The sequence below is a fragment of the Lissotriton helveticus genome, chromosome 12 (genome assembly GCF_964261635.1).
Source record: "Lissotriton helveticus chromosome 12, aLisHel1.1, whole genome shotgun sequence".
Lineage (NCBI taxonomy): Eukaryota > Metazoa > Chordata > Amphibia > Caudata > Salamandridae > Lissotriton > Lissotriton helveticus.
This window is the reverse complement of record NC_136073.1, coordinates 675,537,959-675,560,833: the sequence shown is the minus strand read 5'-3', so window position 1 is coordinate 675,560,833 and position 22,875 is coordinate 675,537,959. Positions and strand designations below refer to the sequence as shown.

The following is a 22,875-nucleotide window of genomic DNA, read 5'->3' as shown; positions in this document are numbered from 1 at the left end:
GACTGGTGATATAACTTGTACAGCGCTCCGTCCTGACCATCTGTAATTGCCGCTTTGCCTCATCAGAGCGTAACGCGATTGTGTTAGCATATTGCAGCGCTTGTGTACTAGCGTAGCGCTTTAACAGGCTCTCACTGCGCTCCTCCGTTCTAACTGCCTGATTGTGCCTGCGCCTCTACCCACCCCAACCTCGTCCGGTTCCCTTTCGTGATTACAGCCATATTGTTGTTGTTGTGACTTCCAGCCCGCCCCTCCACCACGCTCCCGCCTCCCAGCTGACCCTCCCTCCCACAGGAAAGGTTAGATCGTTCTCATTGTCCAAAGCGCTGTGACCGTCCTGACTCCGTCAGTAGCGGTCGCTCCCCTCGCTCCCTGGCTCCTGCAGATATCGTAGCGCTTCATTTACTACTTTGACCGGACTGGTATCGTAGCGCTTCATTTGTTTGCATTGACTGGTGATATAACTTGTACAGCGCTCCGTCCTGACCATCTGTAATTGCCGCTTTGCCTCATCAGAGCGTAACGCGGTTGTGTTAGCATATTGCAGCGCTTGTGTACTAGCGTAGCGCTTTAACAGGCTCTCACTGCGCTCCTCCGTTCTAACTGTGCCTGATTGTGCCTGCGCCTCTACCCACCCCCCAACCTCGTCCGGTTCCCTTTCGTGATTACAGCCATATTGTTGTTGTTGTGACTTCCAGCCCGCCCCTCCACCACGCTCCCGCCTCCCAGCTGACCCTCCCTCGCCCCTCCCCCTCCACTATCCACTTATGACAGATGCTTTTGCGCGCAGCGTTAACGCGCAGCGGATGCGCCCCATGCGCGCCGAAGGTGCGCCAAAGGTAAGCCCGTCTATGCCTGTCCGCGCCTGGACCGCGCCCAGCGCCAGACCCCCTGTCCCTCACAATACCCACTCCATTCTCGTATCGTATGACGCAGCTACCCTCCTTGCCCTTAACCCCGGACGCACCCCACAATGCTGTGATGCTGCCCCAGGACACACCCACGGACCCTTCACCTGTCACTCCTGCAAGTTCGCCTACAACAGGACCCTCACCAAACCCACTACCTCCAAACAGAGCTCCGACTCTAACCATCTGAAGTGCATCCTGCTGAACACCCGCTCGGTCCACAGACACGCCACTGAACTCTGGGATCTACTCGACACCACTTCGCCCGACGTCGCCTTCATTACAGAAACCTGGATGAACGCGTCATCCGCCCCCGACATCGCCATAGCCATCCCGGATACTTACAAGATCATCCGAAAAGACCGCACCAACCAAACAGGAGGTGGCATAGCCATAGTCCATAAAAACACCATCCGAATCACGACCAGCTCAGACGATAACCTCGCAATCGCGAACACCTCCACTTCCAGATCCACACAGACCCCAGGACCACACTTAGAGGCACCCTCATCTACAGACCACCAGGATCCCGCACACAATTCAACGAAGAAATCACTGATTTCATCAGCCCACACGCCCTCCCCTCCGAAGACTACATTCTTCTGGGAGACCTCAACTTCCACTTGGAAAACAAAAACGACAGAAACACCACCACACTCCTGGACTACCTGAACAACCTCGGACTGAAACAACTTGTTGACACCCCCACCCACCTTGCCGGACACACGCTTGACCCTATCTTCACCTCCAGCAAACACATCTCCTTCGATCACACCACAGCTCTCCACTGAACGGACCACAGCTGTGTCCACTCAGTTACAAAAAGACCTCGACCCACAACCCCCCACAACCTTTTCCTCGAAGAAATTGGAACAAAATCACCACTGACCGACTCTTCACCTCGCTCAACCAAAACCCTCCTGCCATGTCAGCAGACCCAAACCAAGCCGCCACCAAACTCACACAATGGATCACCCACAGCGCTAACGAATTAGCACCCTTGAAAAACAACCAGATCAAACATGGTAGCAAAAAGGCACCCTGGTTCAACGACAACCTTAAGAAATCCAAGAAGTTATGCCGTACTCTCGAGAAAACCTGGAGGAAAAACCCCACCACTGACAACCAGACCACCTTCAAAGACGCCACCCGCAGACATCACCAATTGATCCGATCCACCAAGAAATCAGCATTCAAGGATCGACTTAACAACAACGCCCACAACAGCAAGGAACTATTCAACATCGTCAAAGAATTTACCAACCCCACCGCCGGCACCAACGACATCACTCCCTCACAAAACCTCTGCGACTCCTTATCCTCTTTCTTCCACAACAAAATCGCCGACATACATAACAGCTTTGAAAACCAGCCCGAAGAACAGTCCACTCCACCCACCTTCGAACCAAAACAACACCCTCACAACCTTTGCGCCTGGAACCCAATCACTACTGAAGACACCATCCGCCTGATGAACTCCATCCACTCAGGATCGCCAACCGACCCATGCCCTCACCACATTTTCAACAAAGCAGACTCCATCATCGCACCCCATCAACTCCGCCACCTTCCCAGATAGCTGGAAACAAGCCGAACTCAGCGCCCTTCTAAAGAAACCCACAGCAGACCCCTCTGAACTCAAGAACTACCGCCCCATCTCACTCCTCCCATTCCCTGCCAAAGTCATTGAGAAAGCCGTCAACAGACAGCTCGCAGCCTTCCTCGAAGCCAACAATTCCCTCGACCCCTCACAGTCCGGCTTCCGAGCCAAACACAGCACCGAAACCGCCCTCATCGCTGCTACAGACGACATCCGAACGCTACTACAACGGAGAAACAGTTGCCCTCATCCTACTTGACCTCTCGGCCGCCTTCGACACAGTCTGTCACAGCACCCTCATCCATCGCCTCAACAACGTCGGAATACAAGGAAAAGCTTTGGACTGGATCATTTCGTTCCTTGCCGGAAGAACCCAGAGAGTCCGCCCCCCCCCATTCAAATCAGAAGCCACCAAAGTCATATGCGGTGTACCACAAGGATCATCACTCAGCCCCACCCTCTTCAATGTTTACATGAGTCCCCTCGCATCCATCGCGCGACAACACAACCTCAACATCATTTCCTACGCAGACGACACCCAAATGATCCTCTCCCTCACCAAAGACCCATACACCGCCAAAACAAATCTACACGAAGGTATGAAAGAAGTAGCCGAATGGATGAAGAACAGCCGTCTAAAACTAAACTCTGACAAAACGGAAGTTCTCATCTTAGGATCATCACCCTCTGCCTGGGACGACTCATGGTGGCCATCGGCTCTGGGCACAGCACCCATACCTACAGATCATGCACGTAACTTGGGCTTCATCCTAGACTCCTCCCTCTCGATGACCAGACAAGTCAACGCCGTCTCATCATCATGCTTCAACATCCTTCGCATGCTCAAAAAAATCTTCCGTTGGATCCCAACTGAAACAACAAAGACAGTCACCCACGCTCTGGTCACTAGCCGACTGGATTATGGAAATACCCTCTACGCCGGAACCACAGCCAAACTACAGAAAAAACTCCAACGCATCCAAAACGCCTCAGCCAGACTCATATTGGACATCCCCCGTCAAGCTCACATTTTCGGTCACCTGAAAGACCTCCACTGGCTTCCCGTCAACAAGAGAATAACGTTCTGCCTCCTCACCCACGCACACAAGGCCCTATACGACCTAGGACCCGAATGCCTCAACACACGACTGTCCTTCTACACACCCACCAGCCAACTACGATCATCCAATCTAGCCCTCGCCGCAATTCCGCGCATCCATAGGTCCACCATGGGAGGAAGATCCTTCTCCTATTTAGCGGCCAAAACTTGGAATTCTCTCCCCACTCACCTCCGCCTTACACAGAACCACCTCTCCTTCAGAAAACAACTAAAACCTGGTTATTTGATAAGTAATGCACCCCCCCCCCCCCCTCAAACGCCTTGAGACCCTCTGGGTGAGTAGTGCGCTATACAAATATCTGAACTTGAACTTGTAATTAAGACTTGAGCAGCACTGATAAAGGGTGGTAGGGAGGGAATGCATAGCAAAGGAGGTCATTGGGGGGCACCAACAAACCTTGTCGCACTGGGTGCCATCAGCGCTAAAGCCGGCAATGCCGCTCACCACCGGTATACGTAGCTTTAGGGGAGCGCCACAGGCAGGGCAGCACTAAACCAGTTCTCAAAGAGTGGCATGAGAAGCCCAAGTGACTCTGACACACCATCCAGGGTAAGGTGGATTGTTTGAAGTTGAAGAAATGTTTTTTTAAGTGGCATGGCTGCGGGCACGGATCTCCGCATGCTAATGGGCTGCACGGCAATGCTCCCAGTGAAATGTACTCTTTTAGGTAGAAACACATCGTAAAGAGGCTCTACAATACCAGGGCAATACCCTGGAATATAACCACAAACCTGCAGCACAATCACATTGTGAAATAAGCCTCCTGGGCTAATTTCTGATAAAAAATAATCTGCGGAATCCATTAGATCGGTTTGTTATATGCTACATATTTTATAATCTTTGACTGAAGCTGCCAATGTGACTATTTTGTTCTTATTATTTCGTATGATACATCAATGATTTCTTCAGATCCTAAAAACCTCAGTTTAGTTGGGTAAATGTACATGAAGTACACTTCATTTTATCAAAAAGTAAGGCACATTTACCTTCACTAAGTGCGCCATCCTCATCCGTGCTTTGCTCCCCATCCTCATCTTCCATGACATCATTTTGATCCATTGATGTCCTGCTCTTGGAAGCCGTGAGTCTGTGTGCTTTGGAGAACTCTCCCACTTTAGCAGCGCTCTTCTGAATATATGAAGTCAAATCTGGACTGGAGCGCTTGTTCAGACCAATCGAGGTAGGTCGTATAGAATGGGAAGGTATCCGAGACCCTGTTTAGAAGTCAACAGAAGGTTTATTACTGCAAGATAGGTTTGCTGCACCTTTAAATCAAGGGGGTCTTACATTAGTAAACAGCTTACATTTGTTTCAACAGTGAATCATTTGAAGAGGCCCAGAATTGTTGAGAATGCCGGTACTATCAAAATCAGCATTATCAATTCAAACAGGTCTGGAATATAACTGGAAGTGCCTTTTTTACTGCTGGTGCGTTTATGTGCTCAATAACTCAACATACATGTGCTCTGTCCCCCATTCTGGTACTCGTGAACCATTCATCTATCCAAGGACTTGTTCTTAAAATCACCCTCACTATTCCAAAATGAAACACACACCAACTGATCAAGCTTACTAAATAAATTAGGATACTTAAAGTATAAAAATGAAAAATGCCATCACCTAAACATGATGAGAATATGCCTGCAATAAAATATAAGTGAACAAATAAAAAAATAGTAGCAGGCAGTCATCCTGGAAAGGTGCTGTGAATAGCTGCCACATTTAAATGCAATGCGTCGACATTTGGTCCTCCTAAAATGGAAAACTAAATGGATCTCCAGCCCTTAGCACTGAAGCACACTCCTTTTCAAGAAGATGCACACATGTGAGCAGGTGAAATGGCATTACTCAATGGGAAAAGGAGATAATGTCAGAAGTGAGTGACTCGTTCTCCCATGCTGCAAGGATCCGGAAGGAAAAAGTTGACATTCCAACAGTTCAATGGCCAGTGGAGGGATGGAACTTGGAGGAGGAGGGGCGCATAGCAGTTGTCTTGCTGCTGTGTTCTACACTACCTTGAGTCACCTGAGAAGGTACTTTGAGACGCCTGGATGACTGTTCACTGGACCAAGGACGGGAAACATCGTAGGATTTCTTTAAGCCATCTCAAGATACCAGAGCACCCATGACTCATTGATAGATTATCAGCCAGCCAGACTCCCACATTCTTGACTAGAAGAGCCGGATTGGTAAAGTACCCATCACATGTGGCCACAGATATGGATCCCCACAGGTAGAAAAGGTTGCACAGCAACAGGACTGCAGTATTTTATCCATTTAACTTCAAAGATTTAGTGTTCAGTCAGGAGCAGACTTGTTTGAGGCAGATATTCAGTGCCTCTGTGATATGGTTCTTCTCCTCCGGATGACAGGGAGACAACAATCTGAGTATCATCGGCATAAGACCGGAAGGTGAGGCTGCACATTTCTATAATGTCCACAAGTAGACATACGTACATGTTGAAGAGGGATGAGCAAAGAGGCCTGAGGCACCCCAAATTGTAAAAAGGTGTGGCTTAGAACGATGCTGGTGGGTGGGAGTGTGGAAGACACGGTCCTAGAGGAATGAGCTCAGTCAGGACAGAGCTGTATCTTTCACCCCCACAGCTGCTAACCTTTACAGAAGAATGTTATGGTTCACTGTGCTGAACGCTGCACTGAGATCTAGCAGGATCTGTGCGGCAGTGCCACAGTTGTCAAGTTGTTGTCTTAGATATTCTGTTTCGGCCAGTAAGGCGTACTTTGACCAGCTCTAAAGCCTGATTGTGAGAGATGGAGCAGGCCATTATGCTCCGTTTACATTGTGAGTGGTTTGTTCACGTGTTTTTCTAGGGCTTTAAACTGGGTGGGCAAGAGGGAGATTGGTCTGTAGTTGGCTTAGATGGAGGTGTCCAGACTTGTTTTTTTGAATGTGGGCCTGATCATCACGTTTCCATGCCCTTTAGATGATACCTTCTGAAAGTGAGGTATTAAAAAACCGTGTGAGAAGGTCCACTGATGATGATTTAAAATGTGCCAAACACTGAAGGGGAGGGATAAGGTGAAGAGCAGTCCACAAAGAGAAATTAACTATAATCTCCTGGAACATAGCAGGAATAAGCAAAATCAGTGGCAATGAAAACTTGAAGCAGTTTCTGGAAACTGCCAACATACTCTGCCTCCAAGAGACCTGGGCCCTGTCCAGCACCGCATTGGCAGGGTAGTACGAACACTTTATTTCAGCCATAAAAAAGAACCAATTTGCCGACGGGACGGTGGTCAATCAGTTTTTATAAAGCACGAACGTGGCATGAAAATGAATATACATCCTACGCCTCTTCTAATAATTAACTGCTACATCAATCCGGCCCAGCTTACTGCAAAAGAGAAGTTGGATGGGCTGCTGGGGAGACTAGAAGACCTCTTGTGTAAATATAAATCTCACCAGGTTATCCTAGCGGGGGATTTCAATCTGAGGGACTTGGACATTATCAAACCCCCTCCCCTGAGTTCCGGCAGGGCTGCACCCTTGTTCAACTTTATCAGCAACCATAAGCGAACCTCAACTCATGCATTGAAAAAAGCCCACTCGAACACATGGGACCCTCCTCCCACCTTCAGAGACAGCTCAAGAATTGGCTACATCATGGTCAGCGAAGCATTGGCGGCCAGACAGATTGAATGACTTTGAAGTTGAAGATAGGACGGAAAGCGATCATCAGCCACTGAGAGCGGTCTTCCTGATGACAGTTCCGACAGCTTTACATTATCAAACCATCGGAGCATCAAGAGGGGACAAAAAACACAGTGTCTTGAGGAGGATCAAAAGGTCGGACAAGATAGGCAATAGGTTACAAACATGGCTGGAAGAAAAACAGGAAGGCAATTTGCCCACGACGCTATCACCCATAAAGGCCTGGGAAGATATCGTGGAGGACCTACAAGTAAAGCTTGGGAACCTCCAGACAAAACACTCCAGGCCCGAAGGACAACCAAGAGGGGGCAGCGTAGGGCCAAACAAAGACATACAAGTCTGCAAACGCCTCCTGCGTAAGGCCCTAGTAAAAAAGAAAAGAGGGGGCGGCGTTTCAGAGGGACCGTTGGTCGCCTCACTGAGGGCAGCACTAAGAAAGAAAACGTGGGAACATAAAAACACGAGCACGAAAGGGAATGGCTAAAACTCTTCGCCCTGATAAAACTGAAGAACCCAGCCCACATGTGGAGACCCATAAATCAACTGAGCAGCAGAGGAATCTCAAGAGAGAACGGAGTAGCAGAAAAGGACTGGCGGATTTATGTCAAACAGTTTTACGCAACCGCCCCTGCCCATAAAGTCAGCCCAGAAGGGGCCAATGGCAGGGAGGGCTCAGACCGGCAAATAAACAACATTCCAGGAGACATGAAAGTCAGCCAATTTAACTGGCCTGAGGGTAATAGAACGCCGGCCGAAACAAATGGCGAAACATCAGCCCAGCTAAATCCCCATAGGGTCAGTAAGATCATCAAGAACATAAAGAACAATGGGGTCCCCAATCCAAATGGAATTCCAGCACCGGTCTTTAAAAAGGCCCCCCGACTTCTGGGCAGCATTGCTAACATTGCTAACGCTGGATCCCTGACCGAAACCAGGAAGACGGTCACCCAGGCACTCGTCACCAGCCGACTGGACTACGGAAACACCCTCTACGCCGGAACCACAGCCAAGCTACAGAAAAGACTCCAGCTCATACAGAACGCCTCCGCCCGACTCATCCTGGACATCCCCCGACGCAGCCACATCTCCGGCCACCTGAGGAACCTGCACTGGCTCCCCGTCAGCAAGAGGATCACGTTCAGGCTCCTCACCCACGCACACAAGTCTCTCCACGACCTGGGCCCCAAGTACCTCAACGACCGACTGACCTTCTACACGCCCACCCGTCAACTACGTTCAACTAGCCTCGCCCTCGCCGCCGTACCACGCATCCGAAGAGCCAACGCCGGAGGCAGATCCTTCTCCTACCTGGCGGCCAAGACATGGAACTCCCTCCCCATCCACCTTCGGCTGACCTAGGACCATCTCGCCTTCAGGAGACAACTCAAGACCTGGCTGTTCGAGCAATAGCAGACCCCTTCCCCAAGCGCCTTGAGACCCTTCCGGGTGAGTAGTGCGCTATACAAATGGTATGATTGATTGATTAACTCCTTTATACAACCATACATTCCAATCATCAACATCCCGCAATTCCTGGAGGGGTTCCATTTTGGTCCCTATTTTCATAAAAGGAGACCGCTTAAAAGCCTCAAATTACAGGCTTATTGCCCTGCTTGACCGTGAAGCCAAGGCTTACGCCCGCCTTCTACTAAGGGACTTGGAGGGGTGGGCAGAAGAGAATAGCATTATACCATCCTATCAAACTGGCTTCAGGTCACACGCATCGACCATTGATAACGTATTGGCATTGGCCTACTTATCCACCCAGGCTACCATGAAGACCCACCCTCCACTCTTCTGCTGCTTCATGGATTACAGCACAGCCTTCGACAAAGTGGTTCGCAGAAGACTATGGTGGAAGCTAGATAACTGGGGGCATTCCACCGAACCTACTGAAGACAAAAAGATCGCTCTACGAAGACACCTGGGTAAGAGTTAAAACTAGAGCCAGCACAGTGTCCTCGAAAATTAACACGGAGAACGGGCTGAAACAAGGTTGCGTGTTGGCCCCTATTCTTTTCGATCTATACAAGGCGGATCTGGGGGACGCCTAGTAACACCTAGACTAGGAAACACGAGGCTGACGGTGCTTCAATACGCCGACTATACCGCCATAATGGCTCACACAAAGGTGGGCCTACAAAGAGCCCTAACTGCATTAAATGGCTTTAATTACATCCATAATATGACAGTAAACCAAGGAAAGACCAAAGTTGTAATCTTTGGAACCTGCCATCAGAAAAAGAAAGCACAATGGCATTTGGGAAACTTGCAAATAAAGACAGCGGAGTCATACAACGACCTAGGGGTCTGGCTGATGGATCGGGCAAAGGCAACTGCCCATTTGAAACATCAGAGAACCAAGGCTAACAGGGTCAATGCATACATCTACTCAAGCAACTAAACCATCATCTGATCAGCCCGACTGCCGGCCCAATACTGAAAGTTTTGAAAGTGAAACTGCTACCAGCAATCAGCTATTGCCACCAGGCTTTCACCGGGTCACAGCATGCCTGCCTACACTCAATGCAATCTAAAGATTATAAAACAGTGCTTCAAATTCCAAGGGCAGCAAGGAACGCAAGGCTAAGGCTGGAGCTAGGAGTGGCAAGGCCGGACTTGATGTGCCAGGGTGACATCATAAAACTCTATCTCAGGATTTTAAGGGCCCCAGCTAACCCCTTAAAACACCAATTAAGAGCAATCTTCGAAGAGCCATGTACGGCCTGGCACTCCGCCTTTGATAAAGCAATCAAAACACTGAATATAGTGGAAGAAAGCTTATTGAGGCCGGAGATCCCTCTGAACACATGGAAAAAAGTGATAAACAAACAAGTGTCTGAAATCTCATTTGATCTGGACTGTAAATCCCTCCTTTCAAGCCCACTCTTAGACCCGCTGAATAGATATTACACAGCAGGCAAAGCCCAGGCTTACCTAAGTGACGCTATCACACCATCAGCCCAAAGCAAAATTCTGTTCATGAGGCTAATCACCCTAGGAATTGCGGATTTTAACCCTGCGTGGGCTCGAAGAGGGGAAACCACAAAGTGTAGACTCTGCCCATACAAGAGGGAATCGTGTCTGCACCTTCTATGCTGTTGCCCCAATCTTATCAAGGAACGAAGGCAACTACTGCGTCCGATTTGCAACATCAACGGAACAAAATCTTGTAGCGAAGTGTCAGCTATGTGTTTTTCCAAGCCTAGCACGATGACCCTAGCCAGACTGGGGAATTTATTCACGACATCAGGACTGCCCTAAAATTGGAAAAAGAACAAAATAAAACTCTGGAGAAGTACATTACAAAACCTGCGCAAGGGTGTTGAGGTGGCCTTGACCATGTATTGATGCCTGCCTACACTTCCAGCATCCCCTCCAGGATAGAGCCTCTCATTGTTAATGGATCAGAGGCCAATGGGAATGAATCATAACTCTATAATGTCACCCATAGAACAACACAGGATTCCGGACTGCCACTTAAGCCACACCTCCATAAACACAAACCTTGGGGAAGATTGACTTTGGTGGAATTGGGGAGGGGAGGCAAACTTTTTTAATCAAAATAGGTTTTAAATTTCTGTCATAAACAACACTTACTGTAATGATTTTAATTAATTGTACAGTTAATAAATAATTTCGACACTGAAGGAGAGTAGGGGTCAAGAGGTGAGCCCGACATAATGTAAGATACAGATACTAGAGTCGGAACCAGGGAGTCGGAAACAGCATGGGGACCCGGTGGCGAGTTACACTCTACCGTGAAGGAGGTGGGGGAGCAACAGAACTGTCTGTCAAGTTTTGTCAGATGTAGAGGAGAAAGTGGCTTGAATATCTACAACATTTTGTTTAGATAAAAGGGGCTAGCTCGTCACACAGATTTTGAGAGAGGGACAACCTGGGCAGTATTTGCAGGATCAGAAATTTTATGTGAAAATGCGTTTTCAAGCAGTTTTGGAATGCACTAATTTGAACATAGAAGTAGGAGGATCTAGCTGCATACAAGCATTTGTGGTAGTCTTTAGTATTCTATTGAGTTATGTTTCATCCCAAACCAGTTCTTGGTACACAGGGATTAGATACCTCAGTATCTAATCCCTTCAGTGACTCTGATAAGTGAATAATAAAAAGCAGCCCAGCCACCATCAACAGCACACGTCCTACCTGGATACAGGCTGGATTTGTTCAAGTTGATCTGAAAGCATGCATAAGTTCATAAATCATTTAAAACCTGCATTACCTGTGACCCCGGAGTATTCAGGGTCTAGCAGATGTAGAAGTTCAGCAGCATATACTGAGGCCTTTACAACAAAAACAATGATTCAGCACTCCAATAAGTGTACAGATTAATATTTTCCACAAACATGGACAAGATGAAGAGAAGTGCATCAACTCAGCAGGTTCTTGTTTCTTTGTTTCTTTAATGACGAAAATGTTCTTATTAAAATCGACCGCAGCCAACGCGTTTCGACCCGAAAGTGTCTTCTTCAGGGCAAAGCTAGTGACAATGTTCAATAGCAGTTCATTAAGATCTTTCTCCATAATTTAATTCGGTCCCTCACTCTATCTAGGAGTGTCAGTTGGACCTCTTGTTTTTGTAAACAGACCAACAAGGTGAGTATTTCCTGTTTGAGTTACTTCTTATAGAGCTATTTCAAGTGGGACATGTCGTTGGGGACACTGGACATTACCTTTTTGGATAGTGAGATAGGTGCATTTGTAATTACCCTATAACCCATGTTGTTTTGTGTCATATACAGAGGCCTTATTTGCCATGCCTGTGGCCCAGCTGATCTCAATGCCTGCTCTTATGAGAGTCGCCAGAGGTGTGACAGCCATACATATGCATATTTGTTCTTTAAAACAAATTTTATTGTCAAATTGCACAGACGTTGCAGGGCTCTGTACCCCAGAGGCCACTGCAGTATCAGTTTATACATTTGCAAGACAGCAACTGACCTTTTTGTAAAACAAAGCAACCAAAATACTTGACAGAGTATCTATTAGGATTTTGGACCCTCCCTCCCCAACTTACCCCCCCCCCCCCCCGAGTGGCACAACGACCACTGAGACGAGTCCACAAGCTGATAATATAGGATTAACAGAAATAATAAACGAGAAAACAGAACAGAAGTAAGAGCCAGTCTTAGCACACACACACCCCAGGCTACCCCCTAGCCCCCCTGTGCCAGTCCCAACCTCCCCGCCCCTACCCTCATTCCACTGGAAGATCGTCTGCAGCAATCGGTGGCTCCTGCCACAAACCCCTATAGTCCGCCCACCGCTTCCATATTTTGTAGTGCATACGCGGACATCCCCAGGCCACACAGGTTGGCTGTTCCAGTCCCATGCAGAAGTCAAGGGCATTTTTCCAGGCTGGCCACCGAGGGGGCCCATGCATCCTTCCACATCCTGGCTATATCACGTTTCGGCAATGTGAGGCCCTGCTGCATAACATGCGTTTATAAACATTGCCCCCAATCCCTTCCATCACATGCAGCATGGCGAACTGTGGTGTGCGTGGGAGTGTCCACCCTAAAACCTCCGATAGACAGGAGAATACCCCCCTCCAGAATCGATCCAGTGATGGACATTTCCAAACAGTGTGCAGGAATGTGCCCTCCTCCCCGCCACACCAGAGGCACTCCGGGGAGGCAATCAATCCCGCCCGCCACAGTCAAACCCGAGTAAAATAAACCCGGTGGAGGTACTTAAATTGAATGAGGCGGAGACACATTGCTATGGCTGCTCCCCGGGGGGTGGTTAGGGCCTCCCTCCAGTCTTCTTCCTCCAGCGTACCCACATCCTCCTCCCACACCCCCGTAACTTCTCAAGCGTAGGAGCACTGTGAGTGACCAGGGACTAATATATCCGCAAGATCTTCTTGGTCTCCAGATTCCCCATGAAAACCTTTGCGTACAATGGACTCAACTCGGGGAGAGAGTCAAGGCCCTCCAGACTGGGGGAAAGCGCATGGCGGAGCTGGAGGTACCGATAGAACTGAGACCGGGGCATACAAAATTCCACCTGCAGATCCCGAAAGGACTTAAGGGACCCATCCGCACGACATCCCCCAGGGTGGAAATACCTATGGCATCCCATCCCCGAAAGCCCTGCAAGGCCGCTAGGTCAGGCAGGCGTCCATTGTGCCACAGAGTAGTTTTTCCAGTTAGGGTATTCCACCACCCCATTCGTCTTAGTGACTGCCGGCAAATTTGAAATACTACCTTTGTCACTGGTGGTAGCGTACCAAGCAGCGTCGCTGAGTAGAGAATTGTGTGGAGGGTGTGAGGCCCCATAAGGTGTCGCTCTAAAGCGTAGGCCGGATACCCCTGTCCCCATACCACCACTTGTTAAGAACTAACAGGTTCGAGGCCTGGTAGTACGAAAGAATATCTGAGGTTGCCAGACCTCCACAGTAGGTGGAGAGAAAGCACGTACGCACCGCTACACGCACCGGCCTCCCTCCCCAGGAACTGCCCCAGCACAGAATTCACCAGCCGGAACCATCTAGACGCGATCGGGTACGGGTGATTCCGTAGCTGGTATAGCAGGCGGGGGAGCGCAACCATCTTGAAGTTCGCCGATCTGCCATAAATTGTTAAGGGCATACGTGACCAGGTCTTAATATCCGTACGAACGCGCTCCCAGACCAGTGCCAAGTTCTGCTCCCAAGATACGGCCGGCACATCCGACAGAAATACACCCAGGTATTTGAGACCTCCCACCACCGCCTGCAGCGCGGATGCCCACTCTCACCGAGCTCCCAAGACCCACACCGTGGACATACGGGGGTTCATGTACAGCCCGGCCGTTTCCCCGAATACTGGCATGATCCTCAGGATTCATGGCCTGACCTATCCAATGCAGTTAGAAAAAAGAGAACATCATCCGCATACAATCCAATCCTGTCAGATCGGCCGGGAGCCCACTCAAATCCCCTAAGCTGTGCGTCGACACGCACTCAGGCCGCTAATGACTCCATGGCTAGGGCGAATAAATATAGCGACAAGGGGAACCCTTGTCTGGTGCCTCGTCGGATAGGCCACACGTACCAACGCTGTCAGATCGGTATAAAGGAGCATTATATACGACAAAAAGCGGGGGCCATCTTCTGCACCTGCTCATCCTTTTTTGCCCCTGAAGCTTGATAAAAAGATCATCCAAACAACGGTCTTTTGAGACATCCAAGTAAAACTCAACTTTCTTCGAGGGGTGAGGTAGCGCAAAGAAAGGCAGCAATGTGATTGACTGACCAAGATGGAAAGGTGTCATGCCTTTTGGAAGGAAGGCAACCATGGCTCTCAGCACCACCATATTAACATAACGGAAAATGAGTCCCCCATTTAGACACTACCGCTGACCAAGCAGCCATTAGTTGTCCCACTCACCTCCAAGGGCTCAACTTATGAAACACTGTGTGCTCTTTTAACCCCTTGCCTGCTCATGACGGAACCACGCCATCATGAGCCAAGGGTGGCGTGTGCTCATGACGGCGTGGTTTTGTCATGCGGCTGCCGCTCCTCTCATGCGGCATTAATTCCCTGCCTGTGCGGGCGAATTAATGAGTGGGCGGGGCTGTTACGGAACCACGCCGTCATGAGCACAGGCCGCCTGTGACTCATGACGGCGTGGTTCCGTCACGAGCTTGGCGGCGCAGCTCTCACCCCACACCCGCAGCCAAATTAGCGTTGCGGCCAAGGGGTTAAATGCCGATCTTTAATCAAACATAGGTTTGAACTTGCTGATTTTTTTTAATAAACAGTTTTTATTGAGCAAAAAAGAAAATACATGGTACATTGCTTTGACAAATCGATAGATGGGTCCATTGTGAAAACATAGCGAATACAACGTACATATTGCGATTTGGGTACAATCCACCACCCCAGACAAATGCAAATAACATAACTGTCAGGCAGCAATACGCACCCGGGCTCAATCATTCGTATTAGGAGTCTCCATCCTTTTGTTAACATACTATGGAGCCAGCATGCCGTTCTCATCAGGGTGGGAGTGTGGCGTCAAATCCGGAGACCTCCAGCATGAGGCGTCGGTCTCGCTGTAGTTCAATGGTAGAGGATACACATAGGTCACCTCTATATTTGTACCACCTCCCCCACTTGTGGTCCCACTTTTTTGGGCACCCGCTGTGTTTGAAAACATCTTTTTCGTCAATCATTGCCCTATCCATGTCTATCACCCAGTACCTCCGGTCTGGGACTGTCTTGGCTCCCCATCTCTGCGCAATATTGCGTTTCCCCGAGTGCCCACCCGGTTGAAGCCCACGTCTGTTCTGCTTGTGTAAGATCTGTGGAGTCCCACATGCTGAGTAGATATAGCAGGGGGGTAGCCTTTAGAGATTTATCACATGCCCTCTCCATCTGCTTCATTATGTTCCCCCAATATGTTTGAACTTTGGGGCATTCCCACAATATGTGTAAGAAGGTGCCTGGTAGTTACAGCGCCGGAGGCACAGAGGGTCAGGTCGTCTTCCCATTTTAAACAGTGTACGTGTGTCAAAATAAACGCGATGTAGGATTTTCAGTTGTACCAAACGCAGGCGCAAGGGAATGGCCACCTCTCTTGGGGACGCTAGGGCATCACGCCAGTCTTCATCATCAATCTCTCCCAGGTTCACTCCCCAGCGGTGGAGCAGTTGGGTCATGGGGTCAGTCCAATTATTTAGAAGCTTCTTGTACGTGAGGGATATGGCATTTGAAGGCATCAGGTTGAGTAGCAGTCTATCCTCCAGCAGGGTGGATGCAGCCAAGGGTCCATCCTTAGGTAGGGTAGCGGCTACCGCGTGGCTGATCTGTAAATATCTATAAGCCTCTGTATGAGCTAAGTGTTATTTGGCCTGCATCCCCTCAAATGTTGCTAGCTTACCTTTCACCCACATGTCTCCCACCGACGAGATCCCTATCATGTGCCCTGGGCATTGACTAAGTTGGCCCAACATGTCGGGCTCCCAGAGTGGGGTGGCCTTAGTGAGTATGTTATTCCAACCACATTTCTTGTTGACCCCATGCCAGATCTCTACTGTACGAGCCGTGGGCCCAGTGAGGTGAAGTGCGCGTGGGTTTGTGTATAGGGCCCAGTTATAACCGCCCCTACCCAAAAGCCAGAGGTCCGTGAGAAAGTTTGGGTCGTCGTGCTTCCCATGTGCCCACATATTGATGGCGATTAATTGGGAAGCTTGGTAGTATAGTTTTTATATCAGGTAATGCTATGCCCCAGTCATACCAGCCCATCGTCAATTTATTGATGGCAATTCCAGGGGCACATCCCTCCCAGAGTAGTTCTCGCACTGTGGTCTCCAACCCCGTAAAATAAGCGGCGGGAATCGGGTAGGGGGAGTTCTGGAACACATACAGAAAGCGCGGTAGCGCCAGCATTTCAAAAAGGGCAGCAAGTCCCAATAGAGTAAGGAGAAGAGACTGCAAGTGCTTAACGTCAGAACGGAGGCAGGTCGATGGTGGGAGTAGGTTAGATTCATGGAACAGGGTCGGGTCTGGGGTAATAAAAATGCAGTTATTTAAAACCCTGTGAAGCCACTGGTATGTCGTATCCCCTCGGGTTACGCAGTGGATCACCCCAAAGTACATACAACTGTGACTTAGATCAATTGATCGTGTAACCAGAATGGGCTCCGAATACCCGGAAAATATTTAGGGCTTTGTTGAGAGACCGCGTGGGTGAGGCTAGGTATAGGAGGATTTCGTCCGCGTATAGGGAAATACGATCTTCGTGATCGTCAATCCATTTCAGCCTTCTTATCATCGGATGACCCCTGATCCAAACCGCCAAAGGTTCAAGAACCGGTGCAAAAGGAGGGCTGACAGGGGGAAACCCTGACTAGTACCCAGTCTTAGTGGAAACGCTTTTTATTCCAAGTCTGTTTTATTTTGAAAGTTAACACTCAAGGCAGGGCCATACAAACAGCGTTAAGCCTACAACCCCATATCAGGGCCGCCCGCAAAAGAAAACGACATTTAGAGCATAGGTTTTGCGCACAGAAACAGACTTACACAGCGCCTTGCCTCCGGCCGCGTGGCATGACAAAAGCTGCGGTATCTATGTGGCACATTAGTAACCCAAATCACAGAGCCATTGGGAATGGACTAACAGGCAACTAGCCCAACACTCAAGGGCGGCCCAACGGGGCTCAGTGAACATGTAGAGAGTTCGAAGACAGAGAGGAGGAGAGAAGAAAGTGAAAGAGAGATAGGAGAGATGAGAAGTAGAGAAGAGACCGTGAGGATGGGGCGTGGGTGCGTCGTGAAGGGGGCCAACAGGGAGGGGACATCCCATGTAGCTCCAGCGCCATGCAAGATGCCTAAGAGATTAGCCTGTTGGGATCCGAAGGGGCGATAGCGTCGTCAAAGAGGCGCAGGGTTCTGAGCTTGGTAGGCATGTGGCGCGTGTGTTCGATTGAGCAGTGGTAGCGCACTAGGGGCTGCCAGACCGCCCCAAACGCGTGTCGCGTGCATGCAGTCGCGCTGTAAGAAGTTCCATCGCTAGGACGTGCCAAAGCCGTACAAACCAGGCTGCTATGGGTGGAGCTTCGGGTCTCTTCCAGTATAGGGCTACAAGCTGCTTGGATGCCCCCAGCATTTGGAGCGTCAGGATCCAGTCGCTGCGGGTGAGCGCCTTAAGGGTGGCAGGTCTAATACCAAGTAGAATTGTGCTTACGGCTTCAGGTAGGGGGAATCCCAGAACCTCCCTAATGTGGCTGAGAACCTCCTTCCAAAAGACGTTCAGGATCGGGCACGCCCACCATATATGGATGAAATCCTCGGATGCAGACTGACAACTCCAGCACTTAGGGGAGACCGCGGGGAACATCTTATGGAGCCGTAGGGGCGTGTAGTACCATTGGGTCAGGAGTTTGTAGGCATTTTCCCTTTGCGGGATGCTCTGGTATATCTTGGGGATATCCCTCCAGAGCCTGTCCCACTGTAAAGGTTCAATGTCTGCGTCCACCGCCAGCTGCCACTGGCGCTGATACGGGTGAGAGGGCACAGACAGTGGATGTTGCAGGATGTGGTAGATCTGAGAGATTAGCCCCTTTAATCCCCCAAGGGAACGCGCCAATTTTTCGAAAGGGGTGAAATCTCATGTGGCTGCCTGGCACATATCCCCTTCAGAGACCCAATGTCGCAGCTGCGCATATTGTAATCTTGCCTCTGGCGGCACGCGGAACTCCTCCCGACAGTGGTCAAAGGTTTTAAGTGTACCCCCGTCATAGAGTGCTTTACACATTGCCTCAGAGTTTAGCCTTACTGCTCGTGCCAAGCTACCAAGGGGGTGAGCAGGGGTTATCTTGGCGTGTGACTCCATTGCCCTGACTAGTGGTTTCTGCCTGGCTTTGGCGTCAGCCTTAGCCTACCAGAAATTGCCAGTTCTAACAGAGGCCCAGTAATAGTGCACCAGGTCGGGGCAGGCTAAACACCCCCCTATCCCGCGGTGCCATGAGGACCTTCTGAGAGAAGCGGGACCGTTTTCCGCCCCATATGAAGGACGTGAATTCGCGTTGTAAACTCCGTATACAGTGAAGCGGGATCGGGGTGGGAAGACATTGAAACACGTATAAGATTTTGGGAAGGATCGACATCTTAACAGCATTAAGTCTACCCAACCATGACAACATCAGGGGCTTCCACTAGGACTGCTTTCCGGCATTCCCGCCAGTTCACCGACGACCATGCGTCCAAAGAGGGGGTCAGAAGAAGACCCAGATATCGGATATGGTGTTCGGCCCACTGGTAAGGCGCTGCATCCCTCAAAGAGGGTATCTCCTCTTTCGGTATGGTAAGATTAAGGGCCCAAGACTTATGATTGATCTTGAGGCCAGAGGCCCTCTCATAAAGACAGAGCACCCTATGCAGGGCCTGGAGAGACTCCCACAGACGCGTAAGAGTAAGTATCAGGTTGTCCGCAAACAATGCCACCTTATTGTCCCGCCCGCAGTGTACGACTCCATGGATGTCCGGCTCCCGGCGTATCATCTCCGCAAGGGGCTCTACTGCGAGAGCAAACAGCAGGGGTGAGAGGGGGCACCCCTGTCTTGAGCCCCTGTGGATAGGCAGCGATGGTGTTAGGCGGCCATTGACCCGGATCCTGGCCTGTGGCCCTACATACGGGGCCATGATCCTTGTAATCATCTTCAGGCCCAGACCAAATTTGTGAAGTACCGCCTTGAGGAAGGTCCAGACCACCCAGTCGAATGCCTTCTCCGCATCCAACTATAGGAGGCAGGCCGGGATTTTCCAGTGGTGCACCTTCCCCACGAGATGCGCAAGCCTGCGCACGTTATCCGCTCCCTGTCGGTCACGAATGAACCCGGCCTGATCAGGGTTCACAAGCCCCGGCATATAAGGGTCTAGGCGTTTGGCAAGGAGTTTGGTATATATTTGAAGGTCAGAATTCAATAGAGCTATAGGACGATAAGATGTACACTGTGCGGGGTCCTTCCCAGGTTTCGGTATCAACACGATCTCCGCCATACCCATGTCGGGGGAAGGTCCCTCATTGTCCGTAAAAGAGTTGAACAGTCTCAGAAGGTAGGGCCTAAGCTGGAACTGGAATGTGCGATAGAAAGACAAGTCTTCCAGCTCCGCCGCACACACCGGATGCAGCGGTGTCCCTTCATAGTTGTCATGGACAGCCGCGATTGCGTCTGCCGGGACGGTCTCCTTCCGGTACAGGGCGGTATAGTAGCCCGAGACAACCCTGGACCCGTCCGGAAGCTGGACATTCGCTATGTGGGTCTTAGCCGCACGTGCTCGCAACCTTCCCGCCAGCAGGCGCCCCTTGTCTCCTCCCTCAAAATATCTCTGCTTCAGTGCCAGCAAAGAGTGCTCGGCCTTGTTAGTGCGTAGAAGCCTAAGCTGTCCCCTGAGGTTAGCCAGCCTCCTTCTGGACTCCAGTGTCGGACGTTCCCGATCCCGTAGCTCAGCACTCTTAATGTCCTTCGTCAGGTCAGTTTCCAACTTGCAGGCCTCGCGCCTCAGCGCTATTGTTAGGGAGGTGATGTGACCGCGGATCATGGCCTTGAAGGCATCCCATATCACTGGGAAGGGCGTCTCCGGGATGTCATTGCAAAGAAAGTAAGAATCTATAGCCTCCCGAATGCTTTCAACATCCCCGGCGTCTCAGAGGATGCTCGGTGGCATAGACCAACGTGTCTCACCGGGTGGGGCAAGCGGTCGGGTCCTGTAAGAAGCTCGACATGAGAACCACTAAGCCAAGCACAAAAAGAGAGACTCAACTGCTTCGAAAAACAAACAAAATCCAGAGAAAAGGACAAGCGTCCTGAAAGGGGCCAGAAGCATTTCAGTCTCACAGACAGACATATACCCACTGAGCGCAAGGAAAGCCCAAGGACCAATCCGAGATGAGGATTGGTATTGGGTAGCAAGGACCATCAATACAAGGCCTGAGAAGAAATGACAAAGCTCGCAACAAGACAATCCAAAAAACCATCAATTAAGAATTTGTTCCTGGAACATAAACGGCTTAGGAAATAAAGCAGACGACGCTCAGCTTCTACTTTACCTCCAGAAATTTGACATAATTGCCCTTCAAGAGACCTGGTCGGATGAGCCGTACCAAATACAGGACTTTAAAGCACACCACATACCAGCTTCAAGAAATGCCAAATATGGCCATTCAAAAGGTGGCCAAACAACATACACCTCAATAAAGAGCATAAATGAAATAAAGAGTAAAGACGCTACACAGTCAGGTAACAACATCATAAAAACAATAGTGCTGGAACTAGGGGTAAAAGATCAAAACCAAAAGCTAATACTGCTAAACGTATATATGTTCACCCCCGGGAAAAAAAAGCCGGGATGAAACTACTAATTGCAGAAGTAACAAAGATACTGTCAGAGGAGTCAACAACCAATCTCTTAGTAACAGGGGACTTTAATATGTACTTAGGCGGGCCCCAGCTAAGGGACTCACTCCTAGAAGAACATTTTAACATATAGGGAATCCCCCAACAGGTGGCCAGCAAATGGGGAAAACAAAGCAGATTGTCAAGAGACAGCCTGAAAGATTTGGAACATCTCAACCTTGTAGCTCTAAACGGCCGTTTCATAAACGACATCCCATCGGCAGCCACTTTTCACAACACAACGGCAAGCTCCACAATAGACCTCACATTCTCATCTCTACAACTGTTTGGCAAAATTCTGGACTTTCGAATAGGAACAACCACAGCCAGCGACCACCTACCGCAAGAGATCACTCTTGACACCTATGGGGCCGCGGCCACCTTACCAGTAGCTAATGTGGGATTATCATACTTGGTTATACAAAAAAGGATAAAATGCAAAACGCATAACTTAGAAGGTTTCGAAAAATAAGCGAAAAAACTGTGGGAAAAAAGCATAGAGTCCCGGACAGATAATCCAAGCCGATGGGAATCATTCACCAGCAGCCTTGGAACTGCCCAAACAAGCTCAAAAACGTCCCTTAAAAACTTGGAAAATCAAAACCAACCAAGCTCCAAAAAGAGATCTCGCAACAAGGAAGAGGAAGATAAGAAAATAAAACGGAACATAAACTTAAAGATCCATAAGAAAAACATCAACAAACTACTGAGGCAACTACACCGAGAAGGTCCGAACAAAGAAGTCCAAAAGGAACTGCAAAAACAAAAATCCATCAAGAAGAAATTAATCTGGAACCTGAAAAGGGAGGCAGAGGAAGACCTATGGGCAAAGCTGCTCCATGATGCAAAAGGAATTAACACCAGTGGAAGATTCTGGAAGACAGTGAATGACCTCCAGGATTCCAGAAAACCCAGCATAAACTCACATATCACCGAAGAAGCCTGGTCTGAATTTTTATGGCTCCATTTCAATACAACAACAAATAAATATGCCAAGAAGCCATCAGAACTCAACAGAAAAACCTTAGACTACATACAACAAACAGAGCCAACTTCAATGTGCTTCTCAGAAAAACAAATCATAAGCAGGATAGCAAAAGGGAAGACAGAGGGGGCACCAGGCCCCAATGGAATTCCTCCCATTTTGTACAAACGAAATCCGGAATATTGGGCAGCAGCCCTATTGCCACTATTCAAACAGATTTCCGAAACGGGAACAATTCCAGACTCATGGAAAGGCTCAATAATAGCTCCCATTCATAAGAAAGGCAGCAAAAATGAACCAAAAAATTATAGACGTGTTGCCTTAATTGACAATGAGGCCAAATACTATGCTGGTCTATTACTAGAGGAGCTCACAGAATGGGTAAATGAAAATGCAGTAATCCCCATCACCCAAACAGGCTTTCGGAAAAAACTAGGAACAACAACAAACATTCTGGCCCTAACTCTGCTAATTGAATCCGCCAAACTCGCCAGTTTACCCCTCTATATATGCTTCATTGACTTCACTTCGGCTTTCGACAACATCAACAGAAAATTACTATGGGAGAAGCTTGCCAACAGGAAAATGCCGACAACTTTACTATCACAACTGGTGCTATTACATACGGACACATGGGTACAAATCAAGCTAGGCTCAGGAGACTGCCTGTCAAGAAAAGTACAGA

The 22,875-nt window shown here is 49.3% G+C and overlaps 1 protein-coding gene across 7 annotated transcripts in view; it reads right to left on the bottom strand.

The window, feature by feature from the left end:
* CENPT (centromere protein T) overlaps window positions 1-22,875 on the bottom strand; it is a 1,192,572-nt gene that overhangs the window by 129,718 nt on the left and 1,039,979 nt on the right. For all 7 annotated transcript variants that reach the window (XR_013603874.1, XM_078671348.1, XM_078671349.1 and 4 more), the window contains one exon: window positions 4,616-4,843. Coding sequence is in view for 6 of the 7 variants with exons in the window: in XM_078671348.1 (XP_078527474.1) it covers window positions 4,616-4,843 (228 nt within the window). In the remaining variant the exon portion in view is untranslated. The remainder of the gene's footprint in view (window positions 1-4,615; window positions 4,844-22,875) is intronic.